Source organism: Benincasa hispida, chromosome 5 (assembly GCF_027475165.1).
Source record: "Benincasa hispida cultivar pf3 chromosome 5, pf3_genome.v1.1, whole genome shotgun sequence".
In the NCBI taxonomy this organism is placed as follows: Eukaryota; Viridiplantae; Streptophyta; class Magnoliopsida; order Cucurbitales; family Cucurbitaceae; genus Benincasa; species Benincasa hispida.
This window is the reverse complement of record NC_143482.1, coordinates 61,229,368-61,252,795: the sequence shown is the minus strand read 5'-3', so window position 1 is coordinate 61,252,795 and position 23,428 is coordinate 61,229,368. Positions and strand designations below refer to the sequence as shown.

The 23,428-nt window shown below is 39.0% G+C and overlaps 1 protein-coding gene across 1 annotated transcript; it reads left to right on the top strand.

Moving 5' to 3' along the window:
- Window positions 1–17,911: 17,911 nt before the first annotated feature.
- Window positions 17,912–18,571, top strand: LOC120077407 (uncharacterized). The gene has a single exon (XM_039031290.2). It carries the CDS (start codon window positions 17,912–17,914, stop codon window positions 18,569–18,571), a length of 660 nt encoding a protein of 219 aa, XP_038887218.2.
- Window positions 18,572–23,428: the final 4,857 nt, after the last annotated feature.

Sequence of the window (23,428 nt, the reverse complement as noted above, 5' to 3'; positions counted from 1 at the left end):
TAACGAATTTTATTTTGTTTAAAATAATTTGACCCTCTCTCTGTTTTTCTTGTAACGATTAAGGCACTGGATTGCGGAGATGCTACATGAAGCAGCAAATTATCTCACTCTGTCACTGCAATACAAAGAAGATAGATCACCGCAAAGATTGATGCATCAATACATAATGCGGGCGATAACACAAATTTGGGGTTGTATTCTTCCTTATCTTTATTTCAAAATTTGCGTTATCGCATCGCATGTTAGTTTTAAAAGTTTTATCACCCCATCCTCTTTGATTACCGCAATCATTTGACATAGATAAATTTAGTAAGTTACTGTATGCTGTTTCTTTGCCAAGTATGATTTCAATGATGAGCAACATGCTTCTAATTCTTTCGTATATACTATAGTCATCTTAACTTTAAGATAGTCACCTCATAAAATATTTCTAGAAGTTAGGGCTTTGCTATCTTTCTTTCAAACTCTCTTTATGAAACTTTCTAAGAACATCGAATGACTTATCTCAATCTTCTAGCAATGAGGACATTGCCGCATTTTAAATTTGGGGGTGAGGTATTTATTTTCGACCTTGCTATTTTGAAGAAAAAAAAAAGAGGAAAAATTTTGAGAGTAATAACTCCACTGTCAACGCAATGGGAAACCTATGTTGATAAGAGTTAAGTTGTGAAGGACACTTACCTGTAGTTGGATGTCCGCATGACACACGTGGGGGCATGCCAAAACGAAAGTAAGTCACCAGGATCAATGCATAAATAAATGACTGCAACTCCGCTACCAAGTAGGTATGAGTTTAGTCTGAGGAAGAGTGCATTGCTCGTAGTTCGATGTCCACATGCCACACTTGGGGGCAAGCCAAAACGAAGGCAGGGCACTTGGATCAACGCAAGGTCAGAAAAAAAATAATAATGTCATGAAATATGCAAGGATAAAATCATTTGACACCCCAGTGGAAATTTTTCTTTTTGAAATAAAGCATGCAATGTTCCGGAAATTAGTAAAGTTCTTTTGAAGGTTAAGCTTGCAGTCCCTAGGTCTTAGAAATATTTTAAGAAGAGACTTGAATAAGACTTAAGGAAACTTTGGTACATAGGATTTGAACGAAGTATCCTTGAGAAATCTAGGAAAAGAACATTACGGTTGACTTGCTAAAGAAATCTTTAGCTTATGCTTGAGGACAAGCATTGTTTAAATTTGGGGGTGTGATAATGGGCAGAATTGCATGTTATGATAGTGCTAAGTTCTAAATAATGTTGGCTTGCGTTGATAAAACATGTTAAATTGGGCCCATTAAGCATCAATTTCATAATATTACGGTCGCATGCGTTCATCGCATTAGAACAGCTGATTTTTGTATTTTCTGTGCAGAATATGTGATAACGAAAGGCGGAAATTGCGATCATATGAAATCATTGGTTGAGTGCAACATCACCGCAAGGCTTTGCGGTGATCGTGTTCGCAAAAATTCACCCGAGAAGGATGGCCACAACTTGGTCAGCGCAACATGGTGGGAGCATCTAGGTGAAAGGCTAATTAATCGCGATGGGACAGAAAGCTGATGACAGTCGAATCCGAATTAAGTTGACAGCTAATAACGATCACAAGTACATTCAACTTTTCGGTGACAAATATTCGGCGCATCAATAAAAAATTAAAGCCGTCCCATCTGTACAATCATGATAGAGAAGCCGACTTTCACCCTGGATGCTCTATAAATACCAAGGGCATCCTTCAGAAAAGGGGTTCAGCAGTTCAAAATTTCATACTTCAGTTCGCACGTCCTTGTTCATAATTTCCTTTCGTTTTAAGGCAGACACGAGAGAGGAGGTTGTGCCGACAGATCATTTCGGTAAGCTTGGGAGAGCGTCAGAAGCTTCAAGGATAGAGAGAGGACCGACGCCTGCGGAAGCAGGAACATCTTTGGGATCGAATAGAGATTTACAGTGTAAAAGCCTCGCCCAGCAAGGAATTGCTACCAGGCTCTCTACCTTTAACTTCCGTTGTTATTTTGTACTCCACTCATTTATCGCAATGGAATCTATGTCTCTATATCTGTTCACTCTCTATTATTTATGCATGAGTTGCTAAATTAGTTGAATGGGTTGAGAAGCATTTAACTAGCACAATTAGGGAATCTTCATTCTATGCGATTATCTTGTATTCTGTATGCTTCATTCATCCATTAGAGATACTCGAGAGGGTAGTCTAAGGACAGGATCTAGGCTTGGGAAGGTCAGGTTAGAATCTAGGCTCGGCAGAGTCAGATTAGAACGCATAATCAAGAGATAGAAGCTTAGGAATAAGCACTGTTTGCTATTAACGCATCGCATGCATCCTAGAGATAGGATATGATTGTGTGCGATCACCTTGCCTTTATGCATCTTGCATCATCGCATAGGACAAGAGTAAAATGACTTAGGAGCATCGCATTTGCATCATCGCATAGGACAAGAGTAAAATGACTTTTGCATTCAACACATGCGTCCTAGACTTAGGAGCATCGCATTTGCATTGGAAAATGACTTGTTGTGCAAGGTTTGTAGCAGGATCACATAGTTCGACGCATTACCAAGTAACGTTAGCTAAAGACCTTCTTAACCCCTTCATCCGCATACCCAGTGTATCTATCACACAACTGAATTTTCTCAAATCCTCCACATTTGTTTATTTATCATTAACGTAATCAACAACAAGCCAAAAATTAATTGTGTTACCGGTTGTCGCAAAGTGTTCATAAAAATTATCATCGCAATCTATTTTCACAAGTCCCTGAGTTCGACTCTGGACTTACCAAGAAACTTAGTGGAATTTACACTTGGATTCCACTGAGGAAACTTGTGTGCACAATGCAATTTCACCATTGCATATCATCCATAATTCACTTCATAAAATCAAGCATCAATAACCTCTTTCTAAAAACTTTTCTACCACTGACATTTTCCCTATGCGAAATATCAAAATTACCCCTAATTTTTAAAAAGCCTTCAGACCGCCACATTTCTTCTTCCTTCTACGATTTCCTCAGCCCTTCATTCAATGTGCATTTAATATACCACCAACATTCCACCAAAACATTTATTCCGAACTATTATTCTGAAGAGAATAGAACGTCTCTCTGATTATTCACTTTCTGTCATCGAATTCCCCATGAAATTCTCTCATTATTCCTTCGTAGATTTCTCTCAGAGTTTCAGCTCAACATCTTCGGATTCTCTGGTAGCTTTCTCTTGTAACTTTCATCGTCAGATTCTATCCACATTTCTTCTTCCTTCAACGATTTCTTCAGCCCTTCATTCAATATACGATTTCTTCTCTCAGATCGCTTTCATAATAAGTTTCATTTAGTAAATTATAAACGACCGTGTAGTAATTTATACACGATTGTTAGTAAATTATAAACAATCGTTTAGTAAATATGCAATGAGTAGTAATTATACATGATCATTTAGCAAATTAGAAAAAATCGTTTAATAAATTATAAATGATCGTTTAGTAATTTACTATGTGGTCGTTTAGTAAATTATAAACGATCGTTTAGTAATTTCTATGCGATCGTTTAATAACTTACTATGCGATCGTTTAGTAAATTATACTCATTTCTTATATTACTAACCGATCATTTAGTAAATTATAAACGATAGTGTAGTAATTTATACACGATCGCTTAGTAATTTATATACGATCGTTCACTTATCAATGATTTGTTTATCCAATTGTAGATCAATGGCGCTATTTCGCATCTTTGTACGATTTGAAGGGGATTGGGATGAGTCTGGAAGAAATTATGTTGAAGGTCATATGAAAGGTCTAAAATTAAGAAATGATATAATAGTCAGTGAATTAGTGAGTATGATGCACCAACGACTGAATATTAATGCTTAGATTTATGAGGTGTGGAAAATATGGATGATATGTGTTGATGGATAGCATTGTGCACTCAAGTATCCCTAACGGAATCCAAGTGTAAATTCCTCTGAGTCTCCCGGTAAGTCCAGAGTCGAACACAGGGACTTGTGAAAATAGTTGCGTTAGAGATTTTTATGAAAACTTGCGGTACTGATTAAATAAATAAGTGTTGGGTTGTTGTTGCGTTAATGAACATAATAATAAATGCGGCAGAGTTCGGAAAGAGTTGGCAACGGGTAATACGATGAATATGCGGTGAACAGGTTGAGAAGGGTTTCGGCTAACACTCCCTAGGTTGCATTCATGCTTTCCGATCATGCAACATGCATACAAAAGTAAACCACCTCTCGGCATGAATGCCACGACTTCTAAGGCTAGAACGAATGCGATAAATATGCGATAAGTCTATAGGGTTTACACATAAACCTCTATCTCTATTTATGTGATGACAACATGACATTCACACAAATATGCGACCACATAATATCATTCCTATTCCTAGGATGCATGCAATGTAAGTTGACAAACAGAGCTTATCTCTAAGTCCTTATCTCTTGTCTATGCAAGTTTAATCTTGCTTTTTCAAGACCAGATTCTAACCTAAGTCTCTCGAGACATTAGGTTCTTTCCTTAAATTCTCTCTTGAGTAACTCTAAAGGGGTAATTCGCACAGCATAAAACAAGACAATCGCCAGCAATGAACTTCCTAGATCATGTTAGCTTAGTTCTTCTCAATCCATTCAACTAGTTTAGCTACTCATGCGTATTAAGAGAGTGAGCAGATGTAGAAATAGAACTTCCATTGAATTGATAAAAGATGAAGTACAGAATAACAATGCAAGTATAGTAAAAACCTTGGAGCAATTTCTTGCCACCAGGCGTTACACAGTTTCTACTCGTGCTCTAAAGATATTCTCGCTTTCGTGAGAGTCAGCCCACTCTCTACTCTTATGCCCCAAGGTTCTCTTTCGAGCCACCTTGGACGATCTCCGGCGTCACCACTCTACTCTTGCTCTGCCGTAAAATGGAAAAGAAAACTATGAACAGAGGTGTGAACTTGTAAAATGATGTGAGATAATCGACTGCTTAACCCATTCTCTGAAGAATGCACTTGGTATTTATAGGGCATCAAAGGTGAAAGGCGACTTCTCTCTCCTGGTTGTACAGATGGGACAGCTTTAATTCCTGACTCATGTGTCGGATAATTATCACCGATGAAGCTGGATGTACTTTGTGACCGTTATCAGCTATCAACTTAATTTGGATCCGACTGTCGTCAGCTTTCTGTCCCATCGATCTTAATTGTCCTTTCATCTGGATGCGTCCACCATGTTGTGATGATTCTTCTTGGGTGGATGTTTGCGAGCACAATCAACGCAAAGTCTTGCATTGAAGTTGCACTCAACCGAGGTATTCCTATGATCACATTCTTTGCATTGCGTTAACGCATTATTCTGCACAAAAATATAAAAGATCAACTGCTCTAATGCGTTGGATGCATGCGACCGAAATATTATAGAATTTATGTTTAATGGACACAATTTTACATATTCTATCAACGCAATCCAACATTGTTTAAGAACTTAACACTATGATAACGTGCATTTCTGCCTGTTATCAAATATCGATCCAGATATGTTGAATATTGTTGGGGTTGATGCCCTAAAGTCTCTTGTCCTGTAGTTTTTAAACAGTTTGTATGAACACTTGTGATGTATAGTATATGATATTTTACTTCACTTCTTGATTTTGCTCAGTTGTTTATTTTATTTGCTTTACCGCAAACCAACAAACATAAAATCCCTGGTTATCAATATGTAACTTAAGCATGTATGTGGTGACATACAAGTGGATCATGTCTTAATTGATAACCAAAATGGTCTACAGTATATGGATATAGGAGGGAAACCTTATCCTGGTAACGCTATAGATGCGGCCCACTTTGTGGAATGGTCACAAGTGTTGTGACTTGTCACAGATTGTCTAATTCTGATCATTCGTGTAGGGAAATGTGAGCGAGGGCATCCTATACAAGAAGTTTGTATAACATCTGACCACGAAGTGTTAACGTCTCATTATATAAAATCATTCATGACAGAGACTTCACTTCACTAGGATGATCATAGGTAACATGACCTCGATTCTAAGTGAGTTGAAAACTCCTACCATTGAGGGTGATCCTTTAATTTGTAAGGATGCGAGTACCAGGTCGCCGACTCAAACTGATCATTTTGGGAATTCGTCTGATTTGGGAGCTAGGAACTCAGCTACACAAGATGGAATTCACTCCTTCCCCGAAGTAGGGGCAAGTAGATAGATAGCTCCCTTAAAGGTTGATTCCAGGGCTTGAACGATATGACGCCACATACCTTCTCTTAGCCCAAGAGGTGTTCACACATAGTTGGACTATGTTGTATTGTTCATTAGAGGAATCAGTGGTACTTAAGGAGTGAGATGTAACTACAGGGGAAAAATAGTAAATTGGCCCAACTGTATTTATGAGCATCTGTGAAGGGTCATCGTACTCATGATTGGTTATATCGGACGAACATAAAAATATATCTATGGTAAGAAGAGTTTAGCTGCTTGTCTTTAGTGGAATGCCTGGCAGTTAACAGCTGGTAGATCTCGTGGCTAAAGAGTTTAGTAAGCTATTCACGTACCGTTGGAGCTTCGAGCCACATGTTCATAAGGTCCCCTAGGTTGCTCCGATAAAGTCGAGAATTAGTTTTTGGGTCAGTTTGAAATGTTCAAATTGACAAGAGGGAGTTCGATTATATATTATATAATTGAACTGGTTAATTATGTATGATATAATTGACTAAATGTATGAGATACATTATTTTGGAGAAAATTAGATATAAATATGATTTATATCAAGTAGAGGAGAAATTACTATAGTAGATATATGATATCAAACTATAAGTTAAGAATATAATATGATTATATTCATTTATTAATTAATTTGTTGGTTATATGATAATTGGCGGGATATTTCTCCTGGATCGTGCGTTAGTGGAAAAATCATATTTGGTTACTATAATTGAATAATAAAATGAAAATTAGTTTCATTTTGCAAAGAGTTCGAAAAAATCGCTCAAGTGTGAAAACGTAATGATCGCTTAGTTGAGAGCCTATACGATAACGCCTTATCGCCTAAACGATCACACACCTCGCGTACTAAACGATCGCATGCATTCTCTAAATGATCACTCAGTTTTTTTAAATGATCGCTTAGCGTGCCGATTTTTCTAAACAATGGCTTACTAATTGTTAGACGATCACTTAGTTAATCCTACATGATTGTGTACCTTTCTCTAAGCGACAAGCACCCGCTGTACGATAGCTCTCTCCCATTTGCTTATCATTCTACACGATCATCCCTTTCCTCCTTCCTCTACCAATTCCATCAAATACCACTTTTTGGATTCTCACTCCAACAATACCAAAGGCTCTAAGTGGTGGTGTCGTCCCCCGTCCTGCTTTTTCATGTGCTAAAGTTTGTGTGGACGATCGTGCTACTAGTAACCGACTATTTGTTAGGTGATAAGAACCGTAGAGGGTTTACTTCCGCTTGATTGAGTTCATGTGAAGACAGTCTTCAACTGGTACGTATACTCAATCTATTGTTTTTATTTGTCAAAGCATGCCTATAATTAGTGTTAAATTGCATACCTGTTTGTTAGAATGTGTGTATGATAATTCAGTCACAATGAAATAGGAAAGATCCGAATGCACTTATGGATGCTCTTGTTTAATAGTTCCTTCAGATATACACATCAAATGTTGCTACAATCTATTAGTCCCGGCGCCCCCAATTGACATAGTCAACGATGAAGATCTTAGCTTCTTTTTAGAAGGCAATGAGGCATCCCGGATGCCATTATTTGTATCAATTACACCTACTAACAGTCATGGAGTACACCAACATTGCAATCCAACTGATCAACCCAATCCAATTCATACCATGTCTTTAATTGATGATCATATTGAGCCATGTAACTTGGGGGATGACCGAAGTGAAGCTTGCTTTGGTCGGAACAGTGAACCCAGATGTACTTCATAATTCAATACTGAACATGGATATGGACAAACTTCCTCAACACCTAACATCCATGTTCCAACCCCATTTGCTTCTGTTCCACCGGTTGTGATGCCTTCGATTTTAATGCATTCCACCGTTCCAACCAAACCATTTGTTGATATACCCGGACCATCAGAGGGCCCATTGTATGACAATCTCGTCACAATACCTCATGACTGTTTGAATGGCAAGGATATAAAGGTTGGTCGAATTTTCTTTTCAAAATATGACTTGTCAGTTAAATTATCGATGCTTGCAATAAGAAAGAACTTTGACTACCGTATAAAAAAGTCAACTAAGAGCTTGCTAACTATCCAGTGTTCGGTGGAGGAATGCAAGTGGAGGGTCCATGCCAAAAAAATGAAAGAAAGTGATTCCTTCAAAGTGACCAAATATCCCAGCGAACATATGTGTTCTCTTGAAATGAGAATTGATAATCATCGACAAGCAAAAAGTTGGGTTATTGGACACTTAATAAAGTCCAAATACGAACAAGTTGGTCGAATCTACCGCCTGATGCGTTATTTTATGAAGTGAGATTATGGATGAAATGCGATGGTAAAAAATGCGTTGAGCACTAAAGTTTTCTCAGCGGAATCCTAGTGTAAACTCCACTGAGTTCCTGGTAAGTCTAGGGTCGAACTCAGGGACTTGTGAAAACAGGTTACGGTGGTAATTTTTAGAAAACTTTATGGTAACCTGTAACTCAATTAATTGTTGGTTTGTTGTTAATTGCGGTAATGAAAAATAAACAAATGCGGCAGATTTTAGAAAAGTCTGATTGTGTGATAGATACACTAAGTATGCGGATGAACGGGTTGAGAAGATCTTTAGCTAGAGTTACTTAGAAATGTGTCAGACTATGCGATCATGCTACAACCATGCACAACAATTCTTTTTCCAATGCAAATGTGATGCTCCCAAGTCTAGGACGCATGTGTTGAATGCAAAAGTGTCCATAGAGCTTACTCCTAAGTCTCTACTCTTGTCCTATGTGATGATGCAAGATGCATAAAGGCAATGTGACCGCACACAATCATATTCTATCTCTAAGATGCATGCGATGCGTTAATAGCAAACAATGCTTATTCCTAAGCTCCTATCTCTTGATTATGCGTTCTCATCTAACTCTCCCGAGCCTAGATTCTAATCTGACTTTTCCAAGCCTAGGTCCTATCCTTAGATTACCCTCCCGATTATCTCTAATGAACGAATGAAGCATACATTATACAAGATAATCGCATAGAATGAAGATTCCCAGTTGTGCTAGCTAAATGCTTCTCAACCCATTCAACAGATTTAGCTACTCATGCGTAAATAACAAAGAGTGAACAGATATAGAGAAGTAAATTCCATTTCGATAAATGAGTTGAGTACAAAATAACAATGGAAGATAAAGGTAGAGAGCCTAGTAGCAATTCCTTGCTGACCGAGGCTTTTACACTGTAAATCTCTATTCGGTTCAAAAGATATACCTGCTTCCGCAAGAATCGACCATCTCTCTGTTCTTGAAGCTTTCGGTTCTCTCCCAAGCTTACCAGAACGATCTGTCGGCACAACCTTCTTCTCTCGCGTTCGCCTTAAAGTAAAAGAAAATCTAAGAACAAGTCTAAACTATGAATAGAACTTGTGAACTAGTAATATCATGAATTGGTGAACCCCTTTTCTAAAGGATGCCTCTGGTATTTATAGAGCTTCGAGGTGAAGGCGGCTTCTCTCTTATGATTGCACAGATGGGATCGCTTTAATTCCCTGACCAAAGCACCGAATATTTATCATCGAAAAGGTGAATGTACTTGTTATCGTTAGCAGTTGTCAGCTTAATTAGGATTCGACCGTCATCAGCTTTCTGTCCCATCGCGATTAATTATGCCTTCCACCCAGATGCGCCCACCAAGTTGCGGCAATCCTTCTTGAGCAAATATTTGTGAACACAATCACCGCAAAGTCTTGTGGTAATGCTACGCTCGACCAATGATTTCCTATGATCGCAATTTCAGCTTTGCGTCAATGCATATTCTGCATAAAAACACAAAAATCAACTGTTTCTATGCGATGAACGCATGCGACCGCAATATTCTAAATTTGATGCTTTTTGGACACAATTTAGCATATTTTATCAATGCAAGTCAGCATTGTTTAAGATCTTAGCACTATGATAACGTGCATTTCTGCCCATTATCACACCGCTAAATTTAAACAATGCGTGTCCTCAAGTATAAGCTAAAGATTTCCTTTAGCAAGTCGACTGCAATGTTCTTTTCCTAGATTTCTCAAGGATACTTTGTTCACATCCTATATACCAAATTTCCTTAATTCTTATTCAAGTCTCCTCTAAAAATATTTCTAAGACCTAGGGATCGTAAGCTTAACCTTCAAAAGGACTTTACTAAATTTCGGAACATCGCATGATTTATTTAAAAAAAAAAAACTTTTCCACCAGGGTGTCAATTGATTTTTATCCTTGCATATTTCTTGACACTATTATTTTTTTTCTGACCTTGCGCTGATCCAAGTGTCTTGCCTTCGTTTTGGCTTGCCCCCACGTGTGTCATGCGGATATCCAACTACGAGCAATGCACTCTTTCTCAGACTAAACTCATACCTACTTGGCAGCAGAGTTGCGGTCATTTATTTATGCGTTGATCCTGGTGACTTACTTTTGTTTTGGCTTGCCACCACGTGTGTCATGCGGACATCCAACTATGGGTAAGTGCCTTTCACAACTTAACTCTTATCAACATGGGTTTCCCCATTGCGTTGACAGTGGAGTTGTTATTCTCAAAATTTTCCTCCTTTTTCTTTCCAAAATGGCAAGGTCGAAAATAAATACCTCACCCCCAAATTTAAAATGTGGCAATATCCTCATTGCCAAAATAAGTCAGGCGATGTTCTTAGAAAGCTTCGTAAAGAGAGTTTGAAAGAAAGCTAGCAAACCCCTAACTTCTAGAAATATTTCATGAGGTAACTATCTTAAAGTTAAGTTCTCTAGTATATATGAAAGAAATAGAAGCATATTTTTCAAATCATAATCGGCAAAGAGATAGCATGCGGTAACTTACTAAATTTATCAATATTAAATGATTGAGGTAATCAAAGAGGATGCAATGATAAAACTTTTAAGACTAAAATGCGATGCGATAGTGCAAAATTCGAAATAAAGTGAAGGAAGAGTACAACCCCCAAATTTGCGCCATCACCCGCATTATGTATTAATGCATCCTTCTTTGTGGCGATCTATCTTCTTTGGATTGCGGTGACGGAGTAAGATGAGTTGCTTCTTCGTGAAACACCTCCGCAATCCTGTGCCTCAATCATTGCACTAAAAACAGTGAGAGGGTCAAATGATTTTAAACAAAACAAAATTCTTTTACCGTTATTTTTTTTATTGTAGAATAAGAATGGTGCTAGTAACAAAAAGGTAATTGCGATAATAAATAACGAGATGATAAAAGTTCATGAAGTATTTAATGTAGGAAAAGGATATTCAAAAGGATTGCGTCCTTGATGAGGTTGAATCATATAATAACTCAAGGACCTCTTATTCCAAGCTGGGCTGTTCACGTCCACGGTGGCTTTTCCCTCTTTTCTTTGTCCTCTGTGATCTTTACTGCCTTAATCTGGAGTTGTTTCCCATGAATGTTCATTACAATCTCCCCCTTGCACACATCAAGTTGAGCGCGATCGATTGAAAGGAATGGTCGTCCCAATATGATGGGTGCATCTTCATCCGCTTTATAATCCAAAATGAGGAAGTCTGCTAACAGGATGAATTTATCGATTGAGATTGCGGCATTTTTCAACTCTCATTTAGGGTGTATTCGAGATCTGTTCGTGAGCAGGAGAGTTTCCTTTGTGGGCGTGAGTGTGCCAATACTCAATGGTTGGAAGATTGATAATGGCATATGTTTATGCTTGCCCCAAGATCGTATATCGTTTGGTCACTGTATACCCCTCCGATGGAGCATGGTATCATAAAGATTCCTGACATTTTGCGTTGTAGCCAATATTTTTGGTGGGATCATAACATTTTGCGTTGTAGCCACTATTGCGATCTTTCTTCATCATTTTGTTCCTCTTTCAATCTTTGCAGAGCTGCTGGTGGTTAGACTTCTTCTGTCTCAAAGTTTGAAGGCTTGAGGGTGGACGCAACTTCGGGGTTCATTTTCTTGGGCTTTTTCGAATTATAGGTCAAACGGGTCTTCGGTTGTCACCACATTCAAGTTGGTTGCAATGGTCTCCTCCCCTACTTCCACAGTCATGTTGTCGCTTAGCAAGGAGACTGCTAAGCATTCTTCCTTCCCGTTACCCCTTGCATTGCGAGGAAGCTTAGTTGAGCTCGGCAACGCTCCTTACAGGTTACTTTTCAGCTCGCCCGCAATTTGTCCCATTTGAATCTCTAGATTCTGAATGAATGTTGCTTGATTCTGAAGCACTGATTCGTTTTTCTCAATGTACTGCTTGAAAAAGCTCTCTAAGGATGAGGATTGCTGTGGTTGCAAGCTTGACTATGCGTTCGACCGTTGTTTTGCAGGAAAAATCCGAGTGGCCCTTCTTTTTGTGCCACAGGTTGAAAGCTTTGTTGTTGATTTTTCCACACAAAATTTGGGTGGTGTCACCACCCGGGGTTATATGTATCGGAATAGGAATTATTTCTCATGAAACATATTGACTACGGGTTTGCTGGGTAATCTTCTATCGAGTGAGTGTCTCTGTAAATGACACAACTTGCGGTCGTTTGAGCAATTGCACTGACATGCCATTTCTTCGCTCCCGTATTATTAATTGTGATGCCTTATATCAAACTCATCATCGCAGTCATTTGATTTTGCAGGGATGCGATGGCCCCGTTGTTTGCATCATTATCTTCAATTCTTAATCTTTGATCGCTTTCCCGCCAATCCTCATGATCTTTGGAAATGCGATCAAGTATACTCTTTGCCTCCTCATATGTTTTGTCGAGTAGACCACCAGCGGCTGCCGCATTGGCAGCGGTCTGCGAAGAGGGATTCAGTCCTTGGTAAAAGATCTCCATCTACAGCCAGTCTGGTAAGCCATTATGTGGATAGTCTCTTACCAGCCGCTTGAATCTCACCCAGGCATTGTTGAGTGATTCATTATCTTCTTGTTCAAAGTTTGTTATTAATTTCCTTCTCTTAGCATTCTCGGTTGGTGGGAAATACTTCTTCATAAACTTTTCCACCACTTGTCCCACGAAGTTATCTCCCCCAGTTCAAGAGAATATGTCACACCCCCTCCCATATTACCCTTTTATTCTGGAAGAGGATATGATCGTGGTAGCTACTAGCTTTACTGCCAGCACTCACCACCCAAGCCTTCTAATCTAGATACCAACCTATTCATTTTATTAGTAATATACGCAAACAACTAACCTCCCCTTTAAGTTCTTACGAAGATTACATAATTACAAGCATACAGCCAAGACATCACTTTTATAGAAAAATATTCACAGGTGGCCCAAACATTTCTATAAAAACCCTAGTCCCTAAAAAAACATGTGACATAAACGAATTATCAACCTCAGTATTTTAATAAGCCGAGTCTTTCGGTGGCAAGCAGTAGTAGAATCAACCTTGAGGAAACTGACCGCTACCTGAAAAGAAGAAACACAGAAATTCTGTGAGCTAAAAGCTCAGTGAGTGACTATAGAATCGTAAAGCAACAAGCGTAGCATCACTATAAACATATAAGTATACCAATGTGTAAACTCAAGCATTTGTCTCTATTTGTAGCTGTAAACCATTCTCAGACATCATTAAACATTATTATTCCCTAATTGAGAATGAGCCTACACGCTCTAGCTCCAAAACATTTATTACCGACCAAGAAACCCATACTTCAATTTCTCATTCATAACTGCCTACGTACACGTGGACGCACTAAGCACCATCATATTTTAGGTACTTTCGCTCAGATACCTTCTCAAATTTGTCCTTCAGTATCGAGCTACTATATACCTTCTCATATGTCCTTCGGTATCAAATTGGCCAGATACCTTCTCAAATATCATTCGGTATCAAATTGGCCAGGTACCTTCTCAAATGTCCTTCGGTACCTAATTGGTTAGATACCTTCTCAACATCCTTGGGTATCAAATGTGTATTTTGTAACACCAAATTAAGTTCCATTGCCTAGTATTTACACAAGAGTTGTTCCATTGCCACTCATTTACACAAAAACTCATTCTCTCATAGCCTTCCTCTAGGAACCATATATCAAAATCAGAAACATAGCTTTTGTAATGGTTACACAATATACCTTGGCCTGTGTTACACACATACAAGCCGGGAAAATGCATTAAGTTATTCTCTAACCATTTGTTGCTTGAGGAAATTTAAATACATCATTAATGTCACTGTGTTTTACTTGATTATATATGCAGGAGTATTGGAAACCTTAAGTTTGCTGAATCACTCACTATTCGTCAGGCTCTTATTGGTTTATACGCTTCCCCTAGCTCTTCTTGGCCTGAAAAGATATAATTCCCGATTAAACTACTTAGAATTCCTAGTAAAATATCTCAAATAATTCATTTATTAAAGGAACTTCCATCAATACAGACAGCTTTACTGGCAAGATCCCCCTGAGTGATGCTAGCGAGATCCCCTTGAGTGATGCTAGCGAGATCCCCCCTGAGCGATGCTAGCGAGATCCCCTCTGAGCATTGCTAGCGAGATCCCTCTTGAGCGATGCTAGCGAGATCCTCTAGAGCGATGCCAGCGAGATCCTCTAGAGCGAGATCAAGCTTTTCTTGTGAAATTCTTAGCGATACTCACCTCAATTCCTAGCGAGATTTCCCCTTAGAATGAGATCCTCCTAACAAAATCAGTGAGATTTCCTTTATAAATGAGATCCTCATGCCCAAATCTCGCTACAATTCTCCCTGATGAACTGCTTGCTTGTTTCTTACAAGCAACTATCTGCTTATGCACCAATTCTCTGTTATAACTTCAAAAATTCATAACTCAAAATCCAGAGCTCTTTTCAAGAAACTTCCTTCTACAAACTTGTTTAGATTTGAGTTAGCTTCCTTACCTTAAAATTTCAACCAATAATTCCTTCTAATTTGGCCTGAAACTTCCAAACTTTACCTTGAGCTCTGATTAATCCGTGGTTCTGCCTCTTCTGCAAATTTTCCACTTTTGTTCTTCTCCTCTTACAATCTTCCTCCAGTAGGACAACCTTTAAAACTAGATTCTCCTAGCTTTCAGATGGCACCAAATTCGCTAAATTTTCTCTTGTCAATTGCCAAAACCATACTTTTGAAGTTTCACTTTCCTTTTTAATCTTTCTGCCGCTTCCTGAGTTCAAAGAATTAATTGCCACGTCACTCCCCACTTAGTGCCTCCAGTAGACTAATGATTGAGTTTCTTCATTTGATATATCTTTTTTCCTTCCCTTCCTTCATAATCCCTATAAACAACATGAATTTTTATTTAATAAATATGTAATATAACATTCCTTTGGCTAAACATGCTTATCTAGGGAACCTAAGTTTAGGGGTTTACAGAATATGCCCATTTTCTTGCTTGATCGCATAAGGAAAATGGGAACAAAGTGAGTCGAACTTCCTCGGTGGAGATATTCGAGAACACAAAAGTGTTGCAGATTTCTATGAAGCTCCAGAGGTGGGCGTGCCCTCAGCCCAGCAGCTGGATCATCTGTAACATTACCGACTTCATTTCAAACCTCGATCCATCTAATGTCGGCCTCATGATTCCTGGAGAGAAATCATAGAGATTAGGAGACGCATAGTCTCAGATGGGTCTATTGCGATCATTCACCAGAAGAATGGGGTTGGCCATAATATTGTTCGCATTAGCGGCCCTTGCTTCTGGTTGCTCCGCCATTCTTGCTTGTTGTTGGCGGTTGTCTCTCAGTCTGCGTGGAAATGTTCTCTCAATCTCTGAGTCATAATTCTCCAGAGATTGAGAGTCTGCAAAGAAATCAGAAAAATTACTGTTAGCACACTATTTTACCGAAGTCCCCGGCAACGGCGCCAAAAACTTAATGCGTTATTTTATGAAGTGAAATTATGGATGAAATGTGATGGTGAAAAATGCGTTGAGCACTCAAGTTTTCTCAACGGAATCCAAGTGTAAACTCCACTGAGTTTCTGGTAAGTCAAGGGTCGAACTCAGGGACTTGTGAAAACAGGTTGCAGTGGTAGTTTTTAGAAAACTTTGCAATAACCGGTAACTCAATTAATTATTGGTTTGTTGTTAATTGCGTTAATGAAAAATAAACAAATGCGGCGGATTTGAGAAAATTCAGTTGTTTGATTAGATACACTGGGTATGCAGATGAATGAGTTGAGAAGGTCTTTAGATAGAGTTACTTGGGAATGCGTCGAACTATGCGATCATGCTACAAACCTTGCACAGCAAGTCATTTTCCAATGCAAATGCGATGCTCCTAAGTCTAGGACGCATGTGTTGAATGCAAAAGTATCCATAAAGCTTATTCCTAAGTCTCTACTCTTGTCCTATGCGATGATGCAAGATGCATAAAGGCAAGGTGACCGCACACAATCATATTCTATCTCTAGGATGCATGCGATGCGTTAATAGCAAACAGTGCTTATATCTAAGCTCCTATCTCTTGATTATGCGTTCTAATCTGACTCTCCCGAGCCTAGATTCTAACTTGACTTTCCCAAGCCTAGATCCTGTCCTTAGACTACCCTCTCGAGTATCTCTAATAGATGAATGAAGCATACATAATACAAGATAATCGCATAAAATGAAGATTGTCAATTGTGCTAGCTAAATGCTTCTCAATCCGTTCAACAGATTTAACTACTCATGCGTAAATAACAAAGAATGAACAGAGATAGAGTAGTAAATTCCATTTCGATAAATGAGTTGAGTACAAAATAACAATGGAAGATAAAGGTAGAGAGCCTGGTAGCGATTCCTTGTTGACCGAGGCTTTTACACTATTAATCTCTATTCGGTTCAAAAGATATTCCTGCTTCTGCAGAAGTTGGCCCTTTCTCTGTTCTTGAAGCTTCTGGCGCTTTCTCAAGCTTACCGAAATGATCTGTCGGCACAACCTTCTTCTCTCGCGTCTGCCTTAAAGTAAAAGAAAATCTAAGAACAAGGCTAAACTATGGATAAAACTTGTGAACTCATGATATCATGAACTGGTGAACCCCTTTTCAAAAGGATGCCTCTAGTATTTATAGAGCTTCGGGGTGAAGGCGGCTTCTCTCTTATGATTGTACAGATGGGATGGCTTTAATTCTCTGACTGATGCACCGAATATTTGTCATCAAAAAGCTGAATGTACTTGTTATCGTTAGCGACTGTCAGCTTAATTCGGATTCGACCGTCATCAGCTTTCTATCCCATCGCGATTAATTATGCCTTCCACCTAAATGCGCCTACCGAGTTGCGACAATCCTTCTTGAGCAAATGTTTGTGAACACAATCACCACAAAGTCTTGCGGTAATACTGTGTTCGACAAATGATTTCTTATGATCGCAATTTCCAATTTGGTCGATGCATATTCTATATAAAAACACTAAAATCAATTGTTTCTATGCGATGAACGCATGCGACGCAATATTATGAATTTGATGCTTTTTGGACACAATTTAATATATTTTATCAACGCAAGCCAGCATTGATTAAGATTTTAGCACTATGATAACGTATATTTCTACCCGATATCACCTCCCAAGAGATATAATTGAGAACGTTCGACGAGAATATGGAGTGAACATTACCTACAGATGAGCTTATCGCACTAAAGAGTACAGATTGGTGTATGCACGAGGGTCGCCAGAAGGATCATATGTTGTTGTTATGGCATACGGCGAGGCACTTAAGCTTGTAAATCCAGGTACCATATTTGAGGTTGAAGTAGAAGACGGACAATACTTTAAGTACGTCTTCATGGCTTTTGGTCCGTGTATCAGGGGTTTTCTAAACTGCATCCGCCCAGTAGTTGTTGTTGATGGGACCCATTTACATGAGAAATACAAAGGTATGTTGTTAATAGCAACGTGTATCGATGGAAATAACAACATATATCCTATCGCCTTTAGTATTGTAGATGTTGAGAATGATGCATCATGGACTCGGTTCATGACTCATTTGAAGGCTTCAATAGGAGACATTCCCAATCTAGTGATTATATCAGATCGTCACATCTCAATTGTAAAGGCGGTTGCAAGGATATTCCCTGATGCATTTCATGCCCTATGTATATACCGTATTCGGAACAATTTGCTGGACAAATTCAAGAATAAGAATATAATCCCACATTTCTACCTATTGGCGAAAGCATATAGAATGTCTAAATTTCATATGTATTGGGCTAAGCTCCATCAATATCCTGGTGTGACGGCTTATCTTGAGGAAGTTGGATTACAACGGTGGGCAAGGGTTTATCAAGTCCATTGTACATGTGAAAAGATGATGAAAAATATAGTAGAATGTCTCAATAGAGTGTTGAAAGATGCCCAAGAACTACTAATAATAAAGCTATTAGAGCATATCCGCGAGTGGCTACAAGGTTGGTTCTATATCCGACGTACACACGCAATGGCATGAAAAAACATTGTAACTGATTAAGCAATGAGTATTCTTAAGGAAACATAATTAATGTCTAGAATATATCATGTTTCTCCAATGGATATGCAAATAATTAATATGGACGATGGATATTTGGGGGGGGGGGGAAGGGTTGGTTGATCTTTGTTCACAGACATGCACGTGTATGGAGTTTAATTGCCTTGAGATCCCATGTTCCCATGCAATATCTATAGCGACCCTGAGAAACTTAATGTTCAAACATTATGTGCAAAGTGGTTTACAGTTGAGTGCGTGCTTGCTGCTTACGTCGAACCAATCTTCTCAGTCGGACACAATTAAGAATGGGTTGGAGATTTTGAACCAATTCTACCACCGTAATGTTGGGGTTGATACCCTAAAGTCTCGTGTTCTGTAGTTTGTAAACAGTTTTGTACCAACGCTTGTGATGCATAATATATAATATTTTACTTCAGTTCTTGATTGTACTCAGTTGATTGTTTTATTTGCTTTACCACAAACCAAAAACCTAAAATCCTTGATTATCTGGATGTAACTTAAGCATGTATATGGTGACATACAAGTGGATCATGTTTTAAGTGATAACCAAAATGGTCTGTAGTATATGGATATAAGAGGGAAACCTTATCCTCAAGTGTTGTGACTTGTCATAGATGGTCTGATCCTGATCATTCATGTAGAGGACATGCGAGCGGGGACGTTCTATACAAAGAGTTTGTATAAGGCCTAACCACGAAGTGTTAACGTCTCGTTATATAACACCTTTCACGATAGAGATTTCACTTCACTAGGATGACCATAGGTAACTTGACCTCAATCCTGAGTGAGTTGGGAACTCTTGCCATTGAGGCGGTCCTTTGATTTGTATTGGTGCGAGGGGCCAGGTCGCCGACTCAAACCTACACTTTGGGAATTCGTCTGATTTGAGGGCGGGGAACCAGCTACGCAAGATGGAATTCACTCTTCCTTGAAGCAGGGGCAACTAGATAGATATCTCTCTTAAGGGTTAATTTCAGGGCTTGAACGATGTGGCGCCACACACATTCTCTTGGACCGAGAGGTGTTCACACATAGTTGGACTATGTTGTATTGCTCATTAGAGGAATTAGTGGTACTTAAGGAGTGAAATGTAACTACAGGGGCAAAACGATAAACTGGCTCAACTGTATTTAAGAGCATTTGTGAAGAATCATCGTACTCCTGATTGGTTATATCCGATGGACATAGAAATATATCTGTGGTAAGAAGAGTTCAGCTGTTGGTCTTTAGTGGAATGCTTGGCAGTTAACTGATGGTTGATCTCGTGACTAAAGAGTTTAGTCATCTATTCACGTACCATTGGAGCTTCGAGTCATAGGTTCATAAGGTCCCCTTGGTAGCCTGGATAAAGTTGGGAATCAGTTTTTGGGTCAATTTGAAATGTTCAAATTGATAAGAGGGAGTTCGATTATATATGATATAATTAAACTGGTTAATTATATATAACATGATTGACTAATCGTGTAGATCTCGTGCATTACCAATCGTGTAGACGACTGTGGTACTGCTAGGCGACTATTTGGTGGGCGATAAGGAGCGTAGAGAAGTTCGCTTCCGCTGGACTGAGTTCGAGTGAAAATTGTCTTCAACTAGTATGGTTACTTAGTCTTTGATATAGTAATTGTTAAAGCATGCCTATAATTAGTGTTACAATGTATATCTGTTTGTTAGAATGTATGTGTGGTAGTTCTGTCATAATGAAATCAGAAAGATCCGAATCTGCTCATGGATACTCTTGTTTAAGAATTCCTTCAATTGGTATCAGAGTCAGGTTGCTGATATTCCAATTTCATTGACGCAAAGAATTGCATATGCATTCGCGGTGGGTGCAGCATATCTACTCTCTGTTTAATTGTTAAATTTTTTGTGGATGTCCGGATTAATGGAGTATTCTAGGATGAAACCTCGGTTTGATTATTTCTTTTGCATTTTCGATTAATTGTAAATTCCATGCCGTCCTCCGAATTGTCCTACAGTCTGGATCATCTGCAGCATCACCGGCTTCATTTCTAATCAGCTTCCGTCGAGGGTAGGCCTCATGATTCCTGAAGAGAAATCATAGAGGTTTGCCAATACATAGTCCCTAATGGGTCTATTACGATCATTAGCCAGAAGGATTGGATTCGCCATGACGTTATTTTCATTTGGTGCTCCGTTTCCAAGTTGCTCCGCCATATCTTCTTTGTTTGACTGTTGTTTTTGGCGGTCTCTTAATCTTCGTCTGAATGTCCTCTCAATCTCTGGGTCGTAATTCACCAGAGATTGAGAGTCTGCAAAGAAATCAGAAAAATTACTGTTAGCACACTATTTTGCCAAAGTCCCCGGCAACGGCGCCAAAAACTTGATATGTTATTTTATGATGTGGAAATATGGATGAAATGCGATGATAAAAATGCATTGAGCACTCAAGTTTTCTCAGTGGAATCCAAGTGTAAACCCCACTGAGTTTCTTGGTAAGTCTAGGGTCGAACTCAGGGATTTGGGAGAACAATATGTGGTGGTAATTTTTAGGAAAACTTTACGGTAACCAGTAACTCAAATAGTTATTAGTTTTGTTTGTTGCGGTAATGAAAATAAATAAATGTGGTGGAGTTCGAAAAGAGTTGATAAAACAGAAGATACGATGAGTATGCGGTGAATGGGTTGAGAAGGGTTTCGGCTAACACTTCTTAGGATGCGTTCATGCTATGCGATCATGCAACAAACATACAATAGTAAACCATCTCTCGATGCGAATGCTACGACTTCTAATGCTAGAACTCATGCAATATATGCGATAAGTCTATAGGACCTACATATAGGCCTCTATTCTTATTTATGTGATGACAACATGACACACAAAAAAAATAAGGCGACCACATAATATCATTCCTATCTCTATGATGCATGCGATGCAGGTTGGCAAACAGAGCTTATCTCTAAGTCCCTATCTCTTATTTATACAGTCAAATCTTGCTCTCTCGAGTCTAGATTCTAACCTAGCTCTTTCAAGTCTTAGGTTGTTTCTTTAGACTCTCTCTCTCGAGTAGCTCTAAATGGATGTTTGGCACAGCATGACACAAGATAATCGCAAGCAATGAACATCCTAGGTCATGTTAGCTTAGTTCTTCTCAACCCATTCGGCAAGTTTAGCTACCCATGCGTACGAAGAGAGTGAACAGATGTAGAATAAGAACTTCCATTGTATAAATATAAAGATGAAATACAAAATAACAATATAAGAAGAGAATAAAGAGCTTGGTAGCAATCTCTTGCTTCCCAGACTTTTACACTGTCTTTCTACTCTTGTTCAAAAGATAATCTCGCTCTCGCGAGAGTCGGCCCGCTCTCTTCTTTTACACTTCCGGGTTCTCTCTCGAGTTTCCCTGAGCGATCTTCCGATGTCTCTACTCTTCCCTTGCTCTACCTTAAAAATAAAAGAAAACTATGAACACGGCTAAAGCTCCTAAATCAGTGAACAGGTGAACTTGTTAACCCCTTTTCTGAAGGATGCCTTTGGTATTTATAGAGCTTCGGGGTGAAGGGTGGCTTCTCTCTTCTCGTTGCACAGATGGGATGGCTTTAATTCCTCGACTGATGCGCTGAATATTTATCACCGAAAAATTGAATGTACTTGTTTTTGTTAGCGGCTATCAACTTAATTCGGATTTGACCGTCATCAGATTTCTGTCCCATCGTGATTAATTATGCCTTTCACCCAGATGCGTCGACCAAGTTGTGCCGGCTCTATGCGGCAATCCTTCTTGAGCAGATGTTTGTGAAAATAAATCACTGCAAAGCCTTGCGGTAATGCTACGCTCGTCTGTTGATCTCTTGTGATCGCGCTTTTCGCCTTGTGTCAACGCATATTCTACATACAAACACAAAAATTAACTGTTCCTATGCGATGAACGCATGCAACCGTAATGTTATGAACTTAATGCTTTTTGGACGCAATCTAACAAATTTTATCAATGCAAACTCTCATTGTTTAATAACTTAGCAATGTAATAACGTGCATTTCTGTCCGTTAACAAGGCACCTTAAGAGTGTCCCCCTAAAGGATGGCAGTTTTACACGTTTCTTTATTTGATCTCCTATAAGAGGATAAGGTAACTTAGTCTCTTGTCCTAATTTGCTTTTTTCCTACTGTGGGCTCATTAGGGTGGGACTCTGGCACCAAAAGCGAGGGGTTACACTTACGCGGAATAATTAAAGGTTAACGATTCTGGACCGAAAAATGGTGGCCGTTAAGTTTAGTTCCAAGAGTTGGTTCTGCCTAATGGTTGAGAATGTCTCATCCAAGCAAAGGGGCAACTAATCACCCCACCGATGGTGTTTGTCCTGCCTCACTGGGGCATCATTGCAAAATAGAAGTCTATAACTTAGGGTACTTGAAACTGTTTTGCAAAAACTGATTGGTTTAAAAGTGGTTTAGCAAAATCTAATAAAGTTTTGTTCGTATTTTCAGCAACATTTTTCAAAATGGAAATAGTCATGTTAGCATTGCTAAGTGCTGAAAAACTTACTGGCGATAATTTCGCAACATGAAAACACATGATCACGATGATCCTAATCATCGAGGATCTCTAATCATTGAGGATCTCATGTTTGCTCTCACGGAGGCTTGTCCTCCTATTCCAACTCTAATGTTGCTCGAAATGTTCGGGAGGCATACGAGCCATCGACAAGGGCGAATGAGAAAGCCCGTGCCTACATCTTGGCAAGTCTTTCTGATATCTTGGCCAAGAAACATGAGCCTATGGTCTCAGCACGTGAGATCATGGAGTCCTTGCGAGGGATATTTGGACAACCGTCTGAACAGTTTATGCATGAGGC

Coding starts and splice junctions, on each gene's coding strand:
- LOC120077407 (XM_039031290.2), top strand. CDS start 17,912: ATGGCTTTTGGTCCGTGTATCAGGGGTTTTCTAAACTGCATCCGCCCA.